This window comes from Cucumis melo, chromosome 5 (assembly GCF_025177605.1).
Source record: "Cucumis melo cultivar AY chromosome 5, USDA_Cmelo_AY_1.0, whole genome shotgun sequence".
Classification (NCBI taxonomy): Eukaryota; Viridiplantae; Streptophyta; class Magnoliopsida; order Cucurbitales; family Cucurbitaceae; genus Cucumis; species Cucumis melo.
The window spans coordinates 16,350,598-16,374,441 of NC_066861.1; the positions used below are offsets into that span (position 1 = coordinate 16,350,598).

General features: G+C 34.3%; 1 protein-coding gene across 4 annotated transcripts; it reads right to left on the reverse strand.

Annotated features, from left to right (window-relative positions):
• Nucleotides 1–235: 235 nt before the first annotated feature.
• On the reverse strand, nucleotides 236–15,975 carry LOC103485828 (putative metallophosphoesterase At3g03305). 4 transcript variants are annotated; one of them, XM_051084397.1, is made up of 5 exons: nucleotides 15,448–15,971; nucleotides 13,577–13,818; nucleotides 10,023–11,597; nucleotides 2,168–2,330; nucleotides 236–868 (listed from the first exon to the last, which is right to left on the reverse strand). In XM_051084397.1, the coding sequence occupies exons 1-4, from the start codon at nucleotides 15,752–15,754 to the stop codon at nucleotides 2,211–2,213; spliced, it is 2,244 nt and encodes a 747-aa protein (XP_050940354.1). In that variant the 5' UTR covers nucleotides 15,755–15,971; the 3' UTR covers nucleotides 236–868; nucleotides 2,168–2,210. The 4 variants fall into 4 exon arrangements, with proteins under 4 accessions (XP_050940354.1, XP_050940353.1, XP_008441771.3 ...); XM_051084396.1 differs by lacking the exon at nucleotides 236–868 and adding an exon at nucleotides 1,835–2,029; XM_008443549.3 differs by lacking the exon at nucleotides 236–868 and having other exon boundaries at nucleotides 1,835–2,330.
• Nucleotides 15,976–23,844: the final 7,869 nt, after the last annotated feature.

A 23,844-nucleotide genomic window follows, 5' to 3' on the forward strand; every position in this document is an offset into this window, starting at 1 on the left:
AATTAAATTAAGGATAAAACCTCAAATTCATCTCAATTTTAAAATTTGGCCACATTCCAAATTTTAAACTTTGGTACAAATCCAAATTATGGTTCAAATTCAAGTTTATTTACCAAATTCATAACTTGATTCTATTGATACGTTAAATAGAGTTTAAATTAAAAAATATAAAACTTACATTTTGATTCAAAACATATCTTATTCGAGATTCATACACCTACATGCGTGCATAATCTTGAAAAGGGACATTTATTGAATGAAAAAATAAATGCCGTCCTGCGTTACGACAAGGTGACCCATTGCATGGCATGTTGTATCAATGCTTCGGCCAAAAGTCCTTTTCCTGCTTCATTCTTCTTTCGATTTTGCTTCAAATTTCAACAATTTCTTGAAAATTCTATGCTCAACAATCGACACAGACTTACATACTCAATAGCAATAATTAAATGCTCCAAACTACGGGCCCTTAAAACTTTAATCATTCATTAAAACAATAAATCTAAGTACCAAAACATGAAATTATTTAATTTTGTCAACTAACTTTTGCAATGTAGAATAGAACTCACCAATTCTAGAATTAAGTAACAAAACAAATTTTTAAGACACGATTTAACTCTGATACCAATGGAAGAGATTGGAATTCTCACAATGAATGCATACAAACGCCTTATGTCTCAAATTTTGTTTGTAAAACCTAATAGTAACAAAGAAGACGGAAACATGGATACACATGGACCCTTAAGCCTACTTTTCTACATAATTTTTCAGAGAAGAAAAGAGAGATCAAATACTAACTTTTGAAGAAACCTTCTTCTAGCTTCCTCTCCAATGAATTATCACGATGTCTTATCTGCTCCTCATCAACGCTCTGTTCATAAACACATCAATTTATGAACAGTAAGAAAGGTGATCACTCTCACTCATACAGATCAGTGGACTACTCTAATAGACAGAAGTACACAAATCACTTAGAATTGAGGTCAAATCACTTGTGGTCACCTGATGAAATGTAAGCCTCTTTTGGTAACAATGTTATAAAGAGGGACTATTAATTTTGTGGTCTAGTCTTACATACTCTTTAATAGGATACTTTGCTCATGTCTACACATGAATGATCAAGGTTATATCATTCGTAACACTTCACAACAATTGTAACAATCTACAAAACGAATTGTATTTGTAGTGTCACCGAAGTAAGATACCCAACCAAACCCCTACACTATTTTTTTTTTTTTAATTTTTTAAACATGATCCAGCTTTTATATCAATTACATACATGTTTAACTTTATAAATAATAACCAATATCAGTTTATTAGATTTAGTTAATGCAAACGAATAATTTGAATACTGCATTAATATAATATTCTAAAACCGAACGAAAATATAGCATTGACACAATTTTTATGTACATAAAAATGTATTTTAAATAAGTATTGATATACAGTTGAACCAATGTTATATTTCTTGTATAGCATTAGGAAGGATATACTTTAGATTTGTACAATATCTTTGATTTGAAGGTAAGACACCAACAAAAACCTTTTAGATAAATTGAACTTTAATTTCAAAATAAAACTTTAATTAGAGCTCCATAATTTTTACCGATTTAAAGCTCCATACTTCTTTTAGCAACTTGAAGCTTCATTGCCTCTTTTTTCTTTTAACGATAAATCGAACTTTAAATATAAAAGTAAAAGAATACACAAACATAAATAAAAGAAAAGAAAAGAAAAAAGACCCATCAAAGAAAAAATGAAAGTATACAATGATTTAAAGCTGCATAACTCATTTTTTTCAAAACAATTGAATTTTTTTCCATCGAACATCACCAGATTGAGAATAGTATACAATGATTTTTACACAGTAATCCCCACCATTACAAAACAACCAAAAATTTTGTTCTCAAATAAAAATAGCACAACTTCTAAATGAACCTATAGTTCGAGAGATGTGTTTATGGAGCACACTACACTCCAAGAGACATACAGCAAAATTTTAAAGACCTAATTTTCGGTTTCGATCCATTTGCTGCAACATAATGGAGATATTATTAATGGTTGGGCTTCAAGCAAGAAGTATGTTCTTTCTAATCTGTTGGTCCCTATCATGTCAGAAAAAGCATATTTTTTGTATAATATCTTATCTTGCTGCTCAAGAAGAAAATACCTGAAGCTGACTAAAAGTCCAGGGTAAATAGGGCGGTCCATGCTCAGTGAATGCCTCTGGTATGGTAAGCAACATAACCCAACAACAATGGTGTTACGAAGCAGTACACAGGGAAGTGGAGAAAAGGATTCATCTCATAAGCCTTCATAACAGCCCTGCAATTCTGTGATAAAAACACAATGAATTGGTAACAGTATTATAAGTCCTGAATCTAATGACCTTAAGGTGGTAATGGAATCAAAAGTGAATACTGGACTCAAATGACTTCTTGGAAAATATTTGTCCATAACTTTTCTTCAACTTTCATTTTATGGCGTTAATCAAAATTAGTTTATTGCATTGTTTTGTTTTTCCCTTTAAAGGGAGTCAGCAACTTCATTCATTATTGACGACAGCGAAAAATTTTGGAATCAAGATGACACCGAAAGGTTTTCATTTATAACTAATTGTATGTACTAAACAGGATGAGAAAACATACAAAATCAGCCTAAGTTCGGTAAGATCACTAATTTTGTGACCACAGTTTTTATGCTAGCAATTATTCATATAAAATAAAGCTAGTTGGAGCCGGAGGAGAATTCTTTCTCCGTGACAAGTAGGCAACTTCAAAATGTCAGGGGATCGAAGGGTAGGAGATTAGCTGACGCTATTATGATGTCATCTATCTATCACTTAGTAATTTATACTTTGAACCTGTGAAGGCATCAAGTCCCTAGCTTTGCATTTTTTTCTTTATTTTGTTTCTGATGCTATTCTGATGTCATCCATCAATCGCTGGGTTATTTATACTTTAATCTGAGAAAGCATCAAATACCTAACTTTACAATTTCTTTCTTACAAAAACAACTTTCATTGAAAAAATGAAAGAATACGTGAACATACAAAAAACTCAACCCACAAAAAATACCTCCCCCTACAAAAAGAGACTCCATGTAAAATAACTCCTATAGAATAGTAACAAAAGGTCTCTGAAACAAAGCCTATAAAGAAATAAACTTGAAGTAAAGTAAAATACTAAAATACCCCCGAGGCTACAAACTATCAGCAAAGCCCCTTATTTCCATCGGCCTCCCTCAAGTTGGGGTGTAAATGTCAAACTCAACTTGCTAACACATGAGGCAAAACTTGGCCTGAGTAACTCTTTGGTGAGAACATCAGCAACTTGTTGACAAGATGGAATATACGAAATACAGATCCTGTCATTCTCCAATTTCTCTTTTATAAAGTGTTTGTCAATCTCCACATGTTTTGTTCTATCATGTTGTACATGGTTATTAGCTATGCTGACAGCCGCTTTATTGTCGCAATAGAGTTATAGCACCATAAAAGTGCTATATTTTCTAGGCTAAACTTCCCGAGATAGTCACATGTATGCATTAATTCCCTTATTTTGTAAGAAATATTGATCTAGGGAAGCAAAGAAGTCCAACGAAGCAAAAACGACTCAATTCCAAGTTAAAACAAGTGAAAACAAGCTAAACGAAGTTCAAGGCCAAAATCCTAATTTTCTCCATATTGACACCGCTTGCAACGGTGCCCTAAACCGCAACATTTTCGAGCAGTGTCACGACGTCAAAGATGGTTATGCGTAGCACTGCAGCGCTACGAATTTTGTCTGACCTTCAAAGCACGCTTTTGCACGCATTTGACCCCAAATTGTTATAAGTCCCTCTTTCTTTGTTTTTTCTTCATGATTCACCTCCCACGTTCAATCCCAAATAGTTAGAGCACTCTAAATTGTATTTTATCACTCTAAATTCATCAATAAAATCTCTCACTCTTGAAGATGTCTTTTGTGTTCAACTTTCCTCTTGATGCTACACCAAGATCAGGAAAGAACTAAAAGGTACCTTCTAAGGAATGAGTTTTTAGTTTAATCTTTCTTAGGAATTTATGTTTTAATTGCACATTAATTTCAATTTTTAATTGAATTCCAATTCTAATTTTGTATGAGTTCTTGTTTGAATGACTTGATCAATTATGAGCATGAATTTTTGTTTAATTTGTAATGGCGCTAAGCATAACTTTTTAATCAAGATTGATAATTGGTGATTCTTGAATTATTTCCTTCGTCTTTTCTTGCATGATCAAATTTGAATTCAATTAATTAATTATTCTCAATATAGAGATTTTCCTTACTTTCAAATGTCACAACATTGAAACCTAATGCAAACTTAAAGGAGGCATGGAAACCGCTAATAAGAAAATGCATTTGATAAGTTTAGTATGAATCTTGATGCAATTCTTGTTCATTATATGTGTTTAATTAGTTTCTTGAATTAACTAGTTGTGAATTGATTTTAATTGCAATATGTTATTTATTCAATATAGGAAGGTTGGTTAAAAATACTCATTCCCAGGTTTATTATTGACTGAGAGAAAGGGTTTAACATTTGTGCCCAAATTTTATCAAAAACCCAATTAGAATTCTTGATTGTTTGATTAAAGATTTGATTGTCTAAACAAAATTCCCTAGGTTCGACCCCTAACTTCCTCTTTACTATCTTTTTAGTTAGTTTCTTGATTAATTAAGGTTGGGTTTATAAATTATCTTTATTGGTTGTGGATTGAGTGATCTTTAATCACATTTACATTCTTTGAATGACATTGCTCTATTTTACTACGAGTAAGTTGGTGACATTGCCGAGGAATTTTGGTAATAAGTTCCAAGTTTTCGGTCAAAATTTTGAATTCTAAAAGAAAAAATCAAAAGAGAGATTGTGCATGATTTTATTTTCTTTGGTGTTTGACCCACTCCTCTAGGAGTCTTGAGTTTGATTCTTGTGTAGATATTACTCGGGAGGAGAGGCAAATCTGAAAGGAAAGAAGAGAAGAAAGGCTTCATCAAGATGAAGTTCAAGAAAAGTTTCGAGCACAGGGAGTTCCAAGAAGATAAGAAATGGGTGAAACAAAAGAAAGAACCTTGAGAGAACTAGCATACCCAAACCTAACGCAAAAACCATTTTGCACCGTTTATCTGGAGACCACCATTTCGTTCGAGTTAAAGCTAAGGCTAATACACCTCTAGCGAATCTTTAAAAGGAGTTCCGCGCAAACATTTGAAAGATTTTCGCATGGTTTGTAACAGAATGAAACCTCACATAGTTACTGAAGAAAAACTAAATTTGAGGGTCTTTCCGTTTTCTAACCAATGGTGCGAAGAGATGGCTTTATTACCTTCCTCCCAATCAATAACATGGAACAAGTTGAAAATGAAATTTCTATAAAAGTTCCTCTCACCTTTGAGGGCCCACAGTATTAGAAAAGAGATCTACCATATAAGACAAGTCATGGGAGAATCTTTGGTCGAATAGTGGGAGAGATACAAAGAGTTATGTGCGAATTTCCCACATCACCAAATCTCGGACCAATATTTAATTCAATATTTCTACTCTGGTTTGTTAGCCTCAGACCGAAACACAATAGATGCAGCCGCCGGTGGTGCTGTTGCTGACAAGACTCCGTCGGAAGCAAGCAATCCAATCTCTACCCTGGTGGAAAATTCTCAAAACTTTGGGAATAGAGCAACCGATGTGGATTTTTCATCTTCTAAAAAGCTAAACGAACTTAGATCTCACTTGTCTAATTTAACTTCTCTTGTTACACAAATTGTAAAGTGAGCAAATTAACAAGTTATGGTTTGCAGTGTTTGCGGAGTGCTTGGGCACCTAACAAACAAATGCCCCAAGGTCATAAAGAAAGTACGATCCCCATAGTAACACGTACAACGTCGAATGGAGAGACCATCCACACTTGAGATATGGATATTGAGGGCAACACGAATCAAGGTCTTCCAATCCAACAACTTCTTCTAACAGGAGATACACCAATTACAAAAGGATTCTATACAACTTTCTCAAGAGAGCAAATCATTGCAACTTGAAACAAGGACTGGCTTCACTAACTTGGCAACCAAATAACACAGTTAGCAACGGTTGTAAGCAAATTAGAAACCAAAGGTAAATTGCTCGCCTAACCGAAGTATGCCAATGTTAGTGCAATAACTCTTAGAAGTGGAAAGAGCCTACCTCCAACCACTAGAATGCCGGATGATTGCTCCAACCCTCTTCCTTCTAAAATTGAAAACGAGAAAAAGAATGGTGAGAAAAATGAAACAAAAGACTCATTGTCTTCAACAAAGGTTCGTGGGAATTCCTTACCCATGATTCCTAATTATATTCCTAAAGCTCTCTTTCCTAGTAGATTGACACCCGAAAGGAAAGAGGCTAGCAAAGATGAAGGGTTTTTAGAGGTATTCAGAAATGTGCAAATCAATATTCCCCTCCTAAATGCAATTCAACAAATTCCAAGTTACGTTAATTTCTAAAGGAGCTTTACACAAAAAAGAGGCAAGCTAAGAAAAAAAGAAAAAGTGACAGTAAGCACTAACATTTCGGTTCTATCAAAAAGAAATGTCCCGTAAAAATGTAGAGATCTTGGTAAATTTACTTTACCTTGCACTATTGGTGATATTTTTCTTGAAACAGAGACAAACTTCTTTATTAATAATAGAACTCAAGGTACAAGAGAGTTATACAATGAGTGTAACAAAGAAGCCTAGAGAGCAAAAAGCAAGGGGATCAGGAGGCGCACCCGAACATCTCAACTAGGTTGACACCCCTTAGCACCAAAATATCATATATCATATCCCAATTAAAACCAGAATGAAAAACAAAATATTAATAATCAGTGTTCAGCTTAATACAGGAGGCCGAGACAAAGGAAATAATAGAAAACACTGAACCAAAACAGTACAGAAACAGAGCCTAAAAACAGCTACTGTGTAATCAAAAAACAAAACGAATTAAACTCAGAAGGAGGCTTGCCAAAGGGGAGAAACCAAGCTGTGAAAATTGCAGACGAAGTCACTAACGGAAGCTAAAGGACTGGTCGAGAGAGGAAAACAGCTCAATTGAGACAGATATCTTCAATGGAGTAATTCACAAACTCCTTGTTTAAAGAACACCAAGCTGCCGCATTACACTCTGAGGAGCAAATAATTTCTGATCTTGGTCTTTCCTTATCGTGAAAAATCCATTGGTTTCGCTCAAACCATAATTCAGCAAGAAGAGCTTTAGACAGATTTATCCATATTAACCAAGGCTTCTTTGGTAGAGACGAACCCTCCAGAAGCTGAAGCACCGAGGAACTAAGGGATCCATCAAAAACCCAAGCAATATTGAGGATGGAAAAAAGACTATTCCAGCAGAAGGATGTAAAGGATCAGAGCAAAAAGAGGTGGAGTAGAGTCTCATTGGCCTCCATACAAAGAGGGCAAACCAAAGGCAGAAGGCACTTGCTAGGGGACTTCTTCTGCAGAATATCTGCACAGTTAAGAGACCCAAAAAGCATGATCCAAATCAGAATATTAACTCTCTGAGGGCTGTTTGATTTCCATAAAGCTTTAAATAATCGTTTATCCATTGGGGAGGCAGAAAGTAGGTGCACCAAAAAAGATTTTAATAGTGTAACAACCTTGATGGTCAATTGACCAAAATTTATAATCTTCAAAATCTCACTTTTTCAGGTGAGAGGAGAGATAGTAAGGATTGGAATTGTGCAATTTCATCTTCTTTCAAGCATCTTCTAAAGAATAGGGACCAAGATAGGTTATCAAAATCCCAATGATCTAAGTTGGAGGTGTTTGATAGCACCATAAAAGTGCTATATTTTCTAGGTTAAAATTCCCAGATAGTCATATCTATGCTTTAATTTCCTTGACTTAATTCTAATTTGATATTGAGTCTCTTGTTTTTTATGTAACAAGAGGTCCGAGTACTTCCCATGGAACGAGTTCCTATAGTTTGTGGCCTAATAGTCAAAACATCTGCTCAAATATTGACCTTTCAACTGAAATACCTTCGTGTGGTGCACCAAGAGGAAGAGTTAAGCGGCCTTATAATGATCATTCTTATCGCTTCAAGGAGACTTTTGTCTTGGATTTTTAGAGATACAAATTTCAGATGGAAGCCAATGGTCATTTAGGAAAGCAAATTGAAGATTAAAGAAAGTTCTACACTCACTCAAAATTTATTTCCATTTTGTCACATTTTATTGATTTGCACAAATGATTTCTTGAATTGAAGACCTTTTCTTCATTTTGTAACACTTAACAGTATTTTGGAAGTGATTTAGAATTATTCATCAGGGTCCCGTCTCGAGAAACTTCCAATTGGTTGTTTTCAGGCCTGAATCTCTCTTGCAGTCAGTTTACATTTTTGTTGGCATGAGCTCCACTGTCATCTCCATATCTAGAAGTTTTATCAGCTTTTTGTTGGTTCATGCATGAAAAAGCTCACATTTATTTGGGTTCATGCCGTCAAAGTTATTTGGAGTTGGAAAGGATCAGAAGAATTTTGTAGGAAAATGCTTTGCTTGAGTTGCTTTGTTTGAATCCAAACGCTTTTAAGCTTCAACTTGGTGCATTTTTACTAAATCTTACGTTTGATTTACATCATATCTGCATTGCTTTTTTATTTCCATCGGTACTCTCTCCTTTGTAGAGATCTCTTTTCATTTATTCAATAAAAAGTTTTGCTTCTCTAAAAAAGAACATAGAACTTAACGAATGACCAAACATTGTAGAACGAACTGATGTTATTAAGTCATATTATCTAAAACAGACTAGTATTCTAAGTACGCTAGTCATTATCCTCCCCTAATATACTTGGATAACCATTGGCTTGTTTCCACAATATCTGCTTGAATATTGTTGGCAACCTACCTAACAATACCACAATATCTGCTTAAATCTTAACCTTTCGACTACTTGATAAAACCACCATGGATTGATCTAGTGATAAAAAGATAGACATAGTCTCAATAACTAACTAAGAAGTCATGGATTCAATCCAAGGTAGCAACCTACCTAAGAACTAATTTCCTACGAGTTTCCTTTAACACCCAAATGTTGTAGGGTCAGACAGGTTGTCCCATGAAATAAGTCAAGGTGCACATAAGTTGGCTTGGACACTCACGAATATCAACGGAAAAAATGTTGGATAATTTTGCAGTGTCTATCTTCCTTCTACTCCTCATTCAAAACATTTCTTTGTGCTAGCATATCTCATTGTCAACCTCAGGTTCTTCAAAGTCTCCTCAATATTACTATAAAAGTTTAACGATTTAAGTAATAACTTCATACTGACTGCTGTAATCATAATTTCTCCCTTGAAATGTGAGTGAACCAGACCAGATTGTTCGATTTTTACTTAGCTCTTATACCAATTTGTTGGTAGCATAGTGGACAACCTAATATACACTGTTTTATAACAAGGAGCTAAACGGCATATTGTAGGAAGACTTAATGCTTACTCTTGGTGTTTCTTTTTTAAATTTTTCATGAATTTTGTCATTCAAGATATTTGTCTCTGCTTGATTTCGATTTGTATTGTTCAATTGTAGTTGTCCTGCTTTTAGTATTTTTACTTGTATCCTGTATTTTGGAGCATTAGTCTCTTTTCATTATATCAATTAAAAGTTTTCTTTCCTTCCAAAAAGATGGGAAATAAACTATAGGCAGAAAAATCCTATGTATTAGTGATATGCAACAAACGAGAACAAATGTTTGAGAGAACTTTCAAGTCCTATTTCATTTCAACTTTTTAGCCTGAAATTATTTACAGTTATAGTGAATAACTTCCAAAGAGACATGCCAGAAATAAATATAAGACTCTTTAGCCATACCATGAATATATATGAAATTATGGAGTAGGCAATTGAAATTCATGTAATCGGTATTAATAATTTAAATAGGTAGCATCTCATAGGTCATTTATTTTTCATTTCAAGAAAAACTAAAACTTTTGCACATATAATAATGATTAAGGATTATATTATTTGATAAATGACTTACCAAAAAATGCTTCCAACATACAAGTGCACAAATGATCAGAAGAAATTTCCGTATCCACCTCCATCTAAACAAAAAACTAAACCTTCCACTGCTTTTCAAGTCAAATGATTCAGGCCTCTTATTATTGTAGTCATAATCATCTTCTTTCTTTGCCAAAAGAGAGAGGAAATGGTCCACATAGACTCCTCTTTCAACAGCAATAACAACCATGATGAAAATAGCAGGGTAAACCACAAAAAGAAGATGGGAAAGAACCACCACCAATATATCTGGAGAACCAATATATCTATATTTCTCTGATTTATTCGAAGTTTTGACCACCCATCCCATATAGGTCATGTATCCCCAGTCCTTTCCATCTGTGAAGACTTTCCCAATGAACCATGGAAATGATATAAGGTAGATTAGGTAACCTACAATGCAGAACCATACCATGGGTATCTTGCTAAGCTCCTGTATAGCCCATGCCATGCAATTCAGAAAGCTCCTATTCAGCTTCAAATTGTTGTAAGTGTACTGCTTCTTTGAAAAAATAAGAATTGCTTTTGGCAGAATTAGCATTGAAAGCATTATAAACAGAGTCGACCAGAGTACTGGGTAATATAAGGCAGCCCATTGAATTCCCATAACCCTGAACTCGTTCCATGTCCAGGACACCTTTGCAGTCAGACCATTGATAGAAAATGGCCTCAAGTCAGATAAAGTTGACCTTCCTGCAATATCAATTGCTTCTATTTGCAAATAATATCTATCAGGAGATGGATCTTCAAAGGCTTTGTAATTCCATGGAGCAGTGTAAAGATCTCCTCTTGAGATATTATCTACGGGCATTCTACTCATAGGTGCTTCTAGAATCAAACTGAGAGTTCCAGGATTAGAGTCGTATATTCTAGCCACCACAGATACAATAGAAGAACTAGAAAAAACAAGTGATCTTATATTTTCATAAGCTGAAGAAGCCACAAAATGGCATTTATATTCATAAGGTGATGAAGATCTTGACATGAAACGTGAATCTAATGGAAATGTTGGTAACAAAATAGTTTTCTTAATTTCTGTCTTAAAGTCAATGTCAACATATGACACATAACCACCATCAATGGCCAAAATTCGCATGGCCCTACTCTTTCTCCAGTCACCCATCTCCCACTCCCAGAATTCTTGAACTGGTGGAGCTTCAAGTGAACAGTTGGCGATACTTCCAGAAGATATTTCGTGCACATTAAACTGGAAAAAATTCTGTAACAAAAAATTAGAATTTGAATGATGATGCCTCTTCAAGTTTTTGCCAAACCTTGTATGGAGATGCCCGCATAAGTAAGCTGATAAAGAATGTTTCAAAAATGTATCTCTCAGACTCTTTCCTGAGAGGGTGGAAGCTGAGAATGAGAGAGGAAAATGCCCAAAGGAAATCTTAGTTACTGGATCAGTTGCCGACGAATCCCATTGAGAGAGTTCCAAATCTAAGTCAGTTAATAGCTGATCAGTTGGATGCCCAAAGACATTTGATGGCCCTCTCAAACCAACAGACATGGTGCTGTCAAATCCAACAAAGAGGTACTTCTCTTGACCATCCTGAATGACGGAACAAAATACATTATTAATATGTGCTCTTCTTTAGTCAACAATTAGCGAATGACAGGTATTTTTGATTCCAAAAGTTCAACAAATCAAATCTCATAGTTATATTCAGATCCAAGATAAGCAAAACAAAATTTTAAATCAATGAAGTTCCAGTGTTTAACACAGTTGATTGCAGGTATATTCTTGAAGATAAAGAGTATCAACATGAACAACCTTTTTTTCTTTGGATAAGAAGCAATCCTTTAACTAGAAGAATACACAGAAATATATGTATATATGTTGATTGTTTCCTTTCTTGTATTATTTTTATAGTATTGGTTGTATTATATTTGCCAAATTTACATTTTCCTTCTTTGTAATAGTTTGTTCTTCTATTTAAGGAAATCCTTCTCTCTTTGTGAAATACACAGAAAATTACATTGTTTGGCAATTTAATATATAAAGTAAATAAATAAACCCCAAGAAGAGCCATTTTACATGAGTGTCGCCATTTTGCACTTATAGTAAATTAAGTTAATTTACAGTTCAAACGATGAGGATAAGTTCCAATTTTAAAGTGCATAAATCCCCATTCACCAAATATTAAGTAAACCTTTTACTTCTTGAACGTGACTGGTCCAGAATTATCTGGCATTTTAAGTGTTCATTTCTAGCCCCAAAAAGTTCAACTTAAAAGGACACCCAAATAGAAGAGTTCTTAATATACCAAAATATTCCATGTGTACAAATGGTAGTTGACTTGAAATACATTATGAACACAAGACTGTCAAAATTTAAGAATTCTTGTGGGATAGATTTATAGGATAACAGAGGTTGTTTTTTCCTATTAAAAAAAAATGGATTGTTGTTCTGGGATAGATTTATAGGTTGTTGTTTCCTATTAAAAAAGTAAAATTTAAGAATTCTAGTGGGATAGATTTATAGGATAACAGAGGTTGTTTCCTATTAAAAAAAATGGATAATAGAGGTTGTTGGAAGGTTGAATACTTGATGCGCTTGGCAAAGAGTAAGTTCAATCTTCCGACAGGGCTGCCTTATTTATGCCATAATTCTTACCATAGTCCTGAGAGGATGTACTTTCCTCAGTCTACAAAAGGACTATATTAGAGAACAATGATAACGCATCCTCAAATGGGTTATGATTTCTGGACTCCTGAATTGCTCTTCAGTCATGCAAAGAAAGTTACCAAACAGCTGCTTATCACCCTCAAGATGTCCACTGTGCAAGCAAGGAGGAGAAGATTTACTGCATCTGTTTTCAACTTGTTCCTACTCTGCAAATTGTTGGTGGAAGTTCTTCTCAATTTTTGAAGTAGATTGGGTTTTTGGAGAATCTTTTAGCCTAAATGTACAGCAAGTTTTGTTGTGGCCCATTTTAAAGAAAAAACTGAGACTAATTTGGGCAAACTTATCAAAGGCTGTGTTCACAGACATTTGGTTTGAACAAAACCAAAGAAACTTCCGCAATAAGGAAATGTATTGGTTGGAAGACTTTGAGATAGCTAATAGGACGTTGCAGCTAGGTGTATTCTACACAAAGACTTTGAAGCATTCTCCATCCAAGAAATCAGTCTCAATTGGCAGGTCCTCATTTTTCCGGAGCACTAGTAGCCATCTTCTTCACAAATCGCAGTCATCACTGAAAGATTCTTGTCTACTCTTTTGTGCTGCTGCTGTTTTTTCCATGTTGTTTTAGTTTTTTGGCTTTACAGCACATGCTTGTTGTTTTCTTGAAAGACCTTATCTTTAGGCTGTATTTTTGTTGGATATGATGAGAACCTAGTTAAGATGTCAGGGTGCGTCTGCTGATCCTATGGTCTCTTTTTGTTTAGCTCTTTGCATAAACCTTATGTACTTTGTGATTTATTATTATTAATAAAGAGGCTGGTTTCCTTCTCAAGAAAAAGAAAAAACAATGATAATACAAGTACATGTACTCACCACAAACCTCATCAAAGATAATAACTAACCTGAAGAGTGACACTATACACATTTGCATTTCTTCCCAGCTGCCCACTGATGCTATAGTTTGAAAAGTAATCAAACGAACCACCAACAGTCGGAACACCAAATTTATCATGATTTCCTCTGAGGTCAAAGAAGATGCTTTTGTCTAGTCCACTTTGTGTTATAACTTCTTCCATTACATTTTGATATTCAATCCATTCCTCCTCAATTTGTATCATTGTTAACAAGTCCTTACTTTTGCCATCTGATAAATATAGGAAAAATCTCAAAGGTTGTAACATCTTTTTGACATCGTTTGTGACTTCTAAAGGATTAGGAAGATCAAGTTTCTACACTAGATAGGTTTAGTAGTGTGAATAGGATAGCTGGAGTCCACATTCCTTAGCGATACTAGTGCTACTCAAAAATCTGCATGCAACCTACCATATCAAAAAATTCAAGGTCCTATTTCTAATTTTTGCCATTAAGAACTGTAAGATGAACTCAAAAATAAAAAGCAAAAGAAAAGAAAAGAAAAGAAAAGAAAAGAATTGTAGGCTCATTTATCCTCATTGGCAAGTACAATTGAACATGTTTGGATGACATGATGTAGGAGATATCATAAACCATGATGCAGTTATTACCAATTTTCGTTGAATATTTTTCTTTTACATTTTGACCATTTGCATCACTTATAGCTGGTCATTTGTTATCATGTTATGCATAGGTCATTATCTCCCTGTTTGTATTTCGAATAATGGTCTATCTGTTAGACCTCCAATATTGTTCCAGTACAGCAGAAGGAATAAGAGAAAGAATTAGTGGGGATGGCATTTTTGTAATAACCCTTTTATTAGAAAGTTGGTTAGAAGTGGTTGAGAGAATAGGAAGTCGGTGAGAGATGTTATAAAAGGGTTTAGGCGGGAAACTGTTGGGTAGCTTTTTGGAGACTGAAAGAGTGCTTGCATTTCTTGAGCGGAGAAAGCAAGAGAGATTGTGACGACTTCTTGTAATCGAATTGAGATCTCCTCAATTCTGTTTCTACTGATTTTACTAGTAATATACTACTGGATATTCATACTTAAAATCGATACCTATCACTATCCCTCCCTTGAGCTTTAAGCTCGTTCAAAAATGATTAAAATGAAAAGACATTCTGCAGCAACCCTTACAACATTCTGTTAGACCCCCCATTATCCATACCTATAAACGCAAGGGTAAGATGGGCATTGCACAAAAGACAGCTCTTGGAAGGACATTGGAGAGGAAGAAAACTGATGAGGATGAGGGGACCCTGATGTTGGTATTTAAGGAATGTTTTGGGGATTGCTGAAAGTAGGTTTTATTTGGTAAAAATGCTGCTGTGAGCTTTTGGAAGGAGAAGCCACCAGCTCCAGCCTTCTTGAAGGAGCTGGGATTTTTATCATTTGCTTACTGTTTCATTGTTATTTCCTTATCGTTTGTATTGTTCTTCGGTTGACATTGTCTTGTGAGACTCTTGGATTTACTTTCAATACTATACATATATCAGAGATTGTCTCGGTTCTTTCCGTTTGTTGAAATTTTCTGAGTTTCAGGTTGAAGAATCCCAACACATTCTACCACAAGGTCCCAGAACTCTTGTTATGTTTAGGCTTTAGCCATCATCAAAAAAGAGAAATGAACCAGAAGAAATAGTAAGAAACATTCCAACGAAAGCAATTAAAAATTAAGTTTTACCACAAGCTGAAAAGTTATGAAGACCACGACCAGTAGAAACAACCACCAAGCCTATGACTCTAGAGGCATGATACTATGAATAATATACAAAAAGTCAAACAGAAAGAGCAAAACAAGACAGAAATATCATAGAATAAGAGGAATATACATGAAATGAAAACAGAGAGAGCAGAACCTGTGAGATCACCGGTGATAAGAACGAGGGAAGGATTGATCGTGGCAAGAGCAGGCCCAACAAAGTCCCTGAATTGGAGAGCTCTGTCGGGATGGTGAACACTGAAATGGAGATCAGAGAGCTGAACCACCCAAATCAGAGATTGAGGTCCTCCTTTGGCGTCCACTATTTTTCTGTTAGTCCAATTAGTGGGTTCTGAATGAGAGAATCCGTCATTTTCTTGGGGTCTTGCATAGAGAAAGGGAAGGAAGAAGCAAAAAACTAATGTGAGAGCAAAGATATTCATATTTCTTCCTCTCTTCAGCATAATTTTGATTCCTTCAGTGTTGAAGAATCATAATTTCAGCAAGGAGGTGTTGTAGATGGAGGTTCCCTTCAACAAAGCTATACTCGCGAACAAAAAAGGGACTCAGAAATCAAAAGGGGAGAATGGAGAATGGGATCGATGTAACTCTATGAATAGAAAACGAGTAGAAACTCTCGTCTTCAACGTGGTCTTTGCAATTGTAATTGAATGTCGTATAGAAATATTTTTCTATCCATTGCACTCGAGTTTGGAATTGAAGTACGTACATCGTCAAAAATTGAATGTAAATAATTTTTCATTTATTCGCTACTTTTCGAATTAATTATAATTAACTTTAGTAGAATTAACATCTAGGATGTGAAAGCATGAAATGAAAATAGTTTTTCATTTACATTTTAAAAATTAAATATCTTATTAATTCTAATTAACAATATAAATTCAAATATTTGAAAGTTGAAAGTTTTTTGTAATATTTTTTACTACTATATAGAAAGGCTTTATTGATTTTCTTCTACCAATATTGTTATTGAGAAATTTGGATTCATCAAATAAATTGTGTAATGAGACAAGATTGATACGTCGATCATTTAGCAAAAATATTATACATGTTGAAATAGCAACGGGTGATGGTGTAGTAAAACAAATTTTTCTTCCACGAATGTCATTAAGCCCACTGAATGACAATTGATATCCATTCAAGTTCAAGAGAAAACAATTACTCATTCTTTTATGCTTTGTAATGACAATTAACAAAGTACAAAGACAAACAATTCCTAAATTAGAATATATCTTCCTAAAAAATGTGTTTTCTTATGAACAACCTTATGTTGCACTATCTAGGGGAATTTTAATGAAGATAACAAAAGTTTGGATCAAGCTCATAGGTGACAATAAGTTACCTTCAAATTGTACAAAAAAACATTGTTCATAAAGAAATCCTTTTTTAATACATGCAAATCTTACATTTAAACTCTCATATTTTAATCTAATTATTGTAACTTATTTCCATGTACATTTTGAATTTCGTACCTTTAAATTTAGCACAACCTAAATATATACATGCAATGTTTACTATAATCTAAAGCTACACATTATACGTGTCATGCACGTATCTTTTACTAGTTTCTATATAAAATGGGAGAATTTTTCGCTTCCTATTTTACCCTCACCTTCAAAAGTGGAGAAGTTTTGGCATTCGACTCTATCGATATTGAAATTTATATCTAGAACATGTAGTTTGTAGTTTGTAGTTTGTAGTTTAAAATCATATTATATTCAATAAAGTTGTCATTGAGAAATTATTAATGAAATTGAATACTATAATCTTGAATCCAATAAACTAAGGTCCCGAGGTTATCTTCAACTTGAATTCAATAATTCAAAACCTTATTTATATTTAAACTTGAACTTTATGTAGAGACATAAACATGGATCAAGTTCGAGTAAATAGCTTAAACGGTCCATAGTATATGAATAAGCTTTGGACACCTTATTCTGAGGACAGTACGAATGAGGACCACTTTGTAGTTAGTACAAACGATGTGATCCTGAATCGTTCATGTGGAAACATAAAAGTAGAGCAACTTATCTAAAGAGTTTACATAATAATAGAACCATAAAATAGTCACTTTTACTTTATAGTATTGTTAATTGTATAAAACTTACTATTTTGATTTTGATGATCTAGGTAACTTAATCTTAATCATAAATGGGAATATCCTTAGATCTGCATAGGTGATGGCAGCTTAATAGCGTTGACCTAATAAGCCTCCCATTTCAAAGGTAAGACTTGGTGGGTGGTTAGGGGATATTGGGTGCAAGACGAAATTCACTCCTACCCGTTATAGGGATAGTTGATAGGTTGTTCTATTAAAGATTAAATCCAAGTCTCGAACAAGGGGCCCCATCCTTTCATTTAGCCCAAGAGGGATTCGGTTTATAGGTTTGACCTTAAACCAATTGTTCCATTGTGGTTCAGTGAGACTTAAGAAACAAGATGTAATCTCAGGCGTAAAACGGTACTTTTAACCTAGCTTGGATTACCAAACAACCTGTGAAAAACTAACTTACTAATCATGGTTATATCAGATGGACACAAATATATCTATAGCGAAAGGAGTGCAACTACGAGACTTTAGTGGAATGACTTGTTAGTTAACAAATGTTGATTAGCTTGGTCTAAAAGAGTTAGCCAATTAATCTCAGATTGTTGGAGCCCATGATTTATAGGTCCACTAGGTTTTTCTACTAGTTCATATGGAATTAACCTATAACAGTATGTTGGATTAGTTCGAATAGAACGAATTAGGTAAGGAGAAAGAAACCAACAAGTATATGTGATATAGCAGTCGGTTATCAATTTAAAGGTAGAGCTTTATATTTAATTATGATTTAATATAAAAAATATAAATGCATATTCATATTCGAAAGCTCAAAAATGATGAAAATCGTCAAAGTTGTAAAAAGTCAAAGGGTTGACTTTTGAAATTGAAAAGTCAAACTTTGACTAGCAATATATTCAAATGTGATTTAAATTTAGAAAAAATGAATTAGGATTCATGCTCAAGAGATTGAAATTAGTTAAGACTGACAAAATGATAAAAAGTCAAAATGCTGACAAAATGATAAAAAGTCAAAATGTTGACTTTTGATTTGAAATGTCAAAGTTTGACTTTGACTTGAATGATGAAATGACCATTTTACTCTATGACTAAACTTAATGGAAAAATCTAATATTTTGTCTGATAATTCCAATATGAAATGAACTACTATGCAACAAGGATAAACAACCACTTCAGCAAGTGTGACACTCGCGTTCTAGAATAGAAGGATTTCGAGGAAGAAGGTGATGAAGAAGGAAGCTAAGTACAAGTACTACACATTATGAAGTAAAGGGAATTAAATTGACTAAGTATAGGGATGACGCGTTGTGAGAAAGAGCTATGCATTCTAGCTAAGCCATGCAAGGGAAGTTTATACTTTGCATAAGGCGAGGAAGGGTGAGGCAAGAAGAAAGATAGGAAAATTAAGAGAACTTATTTGTCACACCTCATCCTAGAGCCCTTCTCACTAGGCCCAAGACGACAACGTGAAGCTAATAACTTGTAGAAATAGAAGTTATTGTGACCTTTTAGATAAAATAACAGAGTTAAAACATGAGATAAAGAACCAAAACGCGTTACTTTTAGTGCAAATTTATAATGTTAAGAGAATACACCTTACATAAGTCATTATGCCCAATTAACTATGCTTTTTAAGTATTTTTCCACATAGGATGGCGAAAAGAAGAAAAGAAGCAAATCACAAGGAGAATTGTGTGTAGGAACTCAGTAAAAAGAAGCTGCCTGGTGAGTCATATGACAAGATGCCAGCACATCATTATGCGAGACAATTCACTAGAAGACAAGAGTGGTAGTTGGAGCTAATATGATAAGAAATGGCTACTTTCTACACTTTGCAGAGGATAAGGACGGTGTGTAGAAGAGAATTAAATTCTTGTCGTTCAAAATATGCATATAAAAGATTCCAACTCCACAAGAGGTCTTCCCTTAAGAAGGTCGGTGTAAGGACGAGGTTTAGAGTCCTTCACTATTTGTAGTAGTATTTCTTTTTCTACCTTCTCTCCAATCAATATCTAAGTGAGAGTTTAAAGAGATATTAGAGAGAGAGAAGCTCAACCACCATTCTCCTAACTTGTAAAAGAGTCAAGAAATGCATTATGTGGCTCGACTCATTTCTTTACTTTCCATTTTTGTACTTTGAAATATGTTGTATGAATATTCTTAGTCTTATGGTTGAAAGGCCAACATTATCAATACAATGCATGTGTTTTATCCATTGTCTTTCTCCCATTTCTTTACTATTCATATTGTTAAAGTGTTTTAAGTATTTTAAGTGTATGTTACATACTTGATAAGGAATCTTTAATTATAAGACTCATCATGTTTAGCCTGAGCTTAGCTCAATTGATTAGCCAGCGTTTGTCGCCAACTGCTTGAGAGAGTAAGTAGCAAGGACCTCATTAAATACGCGTAAATGGGAGTTTTGGAAATTTTGGTGATTTACCTCTAATCATTTGTGTCTAGAAAGGAGAACAAGTATAGTGTTTAAGCGCCAAGAGATTGCTCACCTTAAATAGAGAGGCAATGTGGATGCTTATAAGTAAGGACACCTAGATATATATATCACTTAATATATCTTTATCATTTGTGTCTCTAAAGGAGAACAAGTGTAATGTTTAGGCATCAAAAGATTGCTCACTTTAAATAGAAGATGGTTAAGTGATCTATACATGTTAAGGACATCTCGCATGGCTTAAATCACCTGTAATGCGGAGACTTTCTTTCATCTTTCTTAATAGAAGTTAGTTCATATTTCATAATCATTCCATTTCATCCATCTACTATGGAATCCTCTGTGTAAATATTTAGATTAGCATAGTTTTATTAAGTGTTTCATTATGCATGACTTGGTAACACCTTTTCCACCAATCCATCCAGCCCCTAGCAAACATGATCCCCACTAGGAAGACCAAATTTAGGGGTGTTTTCAAATTTAGGGGTGTTATCCTTTGTATTTATGTACTCACCTTGTATTCAATTTTGTTCTTTTGTAATACGTTTATTCACTTAGTAATCAAAGTTATACAAGTCTGTTATGCTTTTCTTGGCACTTGTTTCGTTTTTGTATTTTTCGCATTCTTTCTTTTGTTATTCGCAAGGATAACTACCATGATGAGAATTATGCAAACTTTAATTCAAATTGTCTCTAGGGATGAAATTTTCTATAGCGAAATGAACTTAGTAAATGTTTCTGGTACTCTTTAGATGAGCAAGCTTTACCTCAAACCTCTTTTGTAAATTTTTCTAAGTTCATCTTATCTTTCACTTTTTCGCAAAGAGGACCCTGCTTCGTTCTAAATTTGGGGGTGTGCGAAATTTAAGCTAAAGCGTTCAAAAAATCAAAGAACTTTTTGTTTTCAAGCGATTAAAACTTGAAATTTTATCAAAAAAGAAAAAAGAAAACATTAAAAAAAACAAAAAAAACTAACTTATTCTTTTATTCTAAAATTCATTTGAAATAAGGACTTCTATGTTGCCACCTCTCACTAAAAATAAGAAGCAAAGCTTCAACTAAATATGAGCGTAAGTAAATAAGTGGCGATAAGAGTTATAGTTGAGGAGTGGAATGGACTCTTAGAGTACCTATGGTTTTTCACTCAAAGCCTAACACAAATAATAGTAATAAGAGTTGTTGCGAGAAAAAGAAAAGAATCAATAATTTTTGAAACAGCAGCCATTTCGTAAAAATTGAAGATAAGATTTTCTGGAAATGAACAAGAAAATTTTGAGACTTAAAGCTTGTCGTGTTTAGAATCTAGAAATATTTTTAAGTTTAGAGTAGGTGAGGAAAGGATGAAATGTTGGAATTTGAGATGAATTAGAAACACATTCGGAGAAGTTTAGCGAAGTTCGCAAAAGAAAACATGCTTGAAATATTCTTGAGATGGTGCTTGAGGACAAGCATTATTTTAAATTTAAGGGTGTGATAACCTATAGAAATATAAGTTATTATGGTCTTTTATGTAAAATAATGAAGTCTTATCACATAGAAATAGAAGAAAACGAGGGGAAAAGTAAGTAATTTGATTAACTTGTGTATCACGTTTTACAAAAGAGTTTCATCCCTGGTTTATCGCATTTTAACTACATGTTTTATTGCAGAATAATAGGCAAAATGAAGTAGAGTTTGGCGATAGAATATTAAGGAGGGAGACGCGTCCAACCAACACGATGATAAGAAATCAAGCTAGGCGATCCGATGCATTAGCAGACAAATTTGGTTCGCGAATGTTCGAAAAGGAAAAAAGGATGTTTGTACGGTGCTGATGCAGCTTTTCAAAGATATTAATGAAGCATAGGATGTCTTGTCAACATCATTACTTGCATATAAATAGAAGTCTCTACTTCAGAACTGCGTGTGCAATTTATGGCCGGAGAGCAAGTTCATATTCTTCAATTCTTTCTCTCTTGAGTTTTTAGGTGAGAGCTAAGAACAAAAAGAGAGAGAGAGTTCTTCCCTCACAATTTCTCCCTCACGAACAGGCAAAGATCAAAGCCAAGAAGTATGAGAAATTATACTTTGAAGCTTGACACACTTTTTTGTATTCCATTTCTGTTTTTAATATGTACCCTATGTATTGCTTCGTAATATATATTCTATGGCCGAGAGGCCTAAAGATATGTTATTAATAGTAATGGATTTCTTCTATCATTCTTCCATCATCTCTGTTCAATATGTTTAATTAGTTCAAGAGTAATGGAATGTGTTTTTAATACTAGAGAATTTGATTGTATGTTTTATAAGTTTTGTTTAGTTACATGAAAATGTCAACGCATTGTGTATTAAAGAGAAAGACAATGATATTGATCGTAATCACCTAACAAGTGAAGGCATGTAGTTAACTAAGCAAGCGGTGAGAAGATTGTAACAATACAATCTTATCATCGAATTCATCTTTTGCATAAGTTACAGAGATGCGAACGTGTACGAAAAAGTACTAAGAGGTTTTCCACCTTAATTAAGGATAAATTACTAATAATTCAAACAAGTTGATTAGATACAAATCATTTCTTAACTTTAAGTATTTGAATCCCAAGAGGCGAAATAGTATGGCGAAGGTGTCGAAAGGTTGTGGCAAAGGTGTCGAAAGGTCACTTGCCTTAATTCTAAAGTTAATATGTGGTTTGTATTGCCTTGAACTATTAATGCACAATCCATTGCGATTAGTTAATTAAGCATTTTGTCCTACCATGCTTGCAAACTGAGTTCATTTTCCATCTTTTCTCATTGCCATGTTCACCTTGCACTATCGAAGGCACCTTAGTGTAGATAACTAGGATAAATCATACTGTTCATATATATTGTAAATCTCGAATCTTAGAAAAACTTAAGTCATTTGAAAAGCTTGAAAAAATAAGAGTTAAATGGAGTTAAGGATAAAAAGGAACTAAAAGTGTCATTAAAAGTATGTCATGGTTGTTGGAATGAAGGAAATATTTGGCTAAAGTGTCAAGGGTTGAAGTGCTAGGCATTAAATGGTTAGTTGCTTGTGTATTGGGCGGCCAAAGGAAGAAAAATAACCTTTAAAGGAGGTTAGTAGGTGTTTGGACATGTCTAGGCAGCTAAGGCTTGTTGTTTGGGCGTCATAGGCGATTAAGGTATGCTTGGCTAGGCAAGGAAGGCAGTCACTTAAAGCTTATTTAGTGTCTTGAAAGGCTAGGCAAGAAGACATGGCAACATGGTGTTGGGCGAGAGGCATGGCACGTGAGAAGGTCTTAAAGGTTAGTAATGCGTTCACTAGGCGTTTGGGCTTGTCAAGGGACATTGGGTGTTTTGGTTGGGTGAGATGATGAAGAGGTGGAGTTGGTGAAGTGATTTATAGGTGTCCTTGCATGCTTAATTTAGATTTTGGCAAGTAGGTGGTGTCAATAAAGGTTTATGTAGGGTCCAGTATAAATAGGTCACTTTAAATGGACATTGCTCCCAAACCACTCGTGCATTTTTGCTAAAATTACTCTTAAAAGATCATAAATTGAGTCTAGCTTTTAGGTCGAGACTGCTGAATGATTTTGAGCAAAGGAAGGATGAGTTTGAGTTGAAGAAAGTAAGAAAGATCAATTTTTGAGTGAATCTGAGCAAGGTGTACTTCCAGAAGGCTACAAAGCACATCCTTTGGAATTTGAAACTGAAATTTTGAGGTAAAACATTTAAGATGTTTTTAAGAAACTTTATAGACTGAAGTTTTCTCAAAAGAGTTGTGATTTTTTAGTTATGAGCTATCAAAATTGGCTTATGTTTCTAAATGAGAATTGAGGTTTTGGGAAGGTTGATGGTTGACCTAGTGACAAGGTAAATTGGGCAAGATGGGGTAGGTGTTTTGGTGATCGTGGAGGTTAGTGTATGTTGAGGATGGTATTGGATGCACGGCTTGTGCGCAAGATGCGCACGACTAAGGAGGTGCGCGGTGTCACAATCGTAACTTCTCAACACGATTGTGCGGCACTTGCTTAGCTCAATCAGCAAGTCAG

Coding starts and splice junctions, on each gene's coding strand:
- LOC103485828 (XM_051084395.1), bottom strand. CDS start 15,754: ATGCTGAAGAGAGGAAGAAATATGAATATCTTTGCTCTCACATTAGTT. Junction 11,598..13,576: donor TGTATAGTGTCACTCTTCAG/GTTAGTTATTAT, acceptor TCCGTCATTCAG/GATGGTCAAGAGAAGTACCT. Junction 7,492..10,022: donor TATGTTGGAAGCATTTTTTG/GTAAGTCATTTA, acceptor TTAACTGTGCAG/ATATTCTGCAGAAGAAGTCC.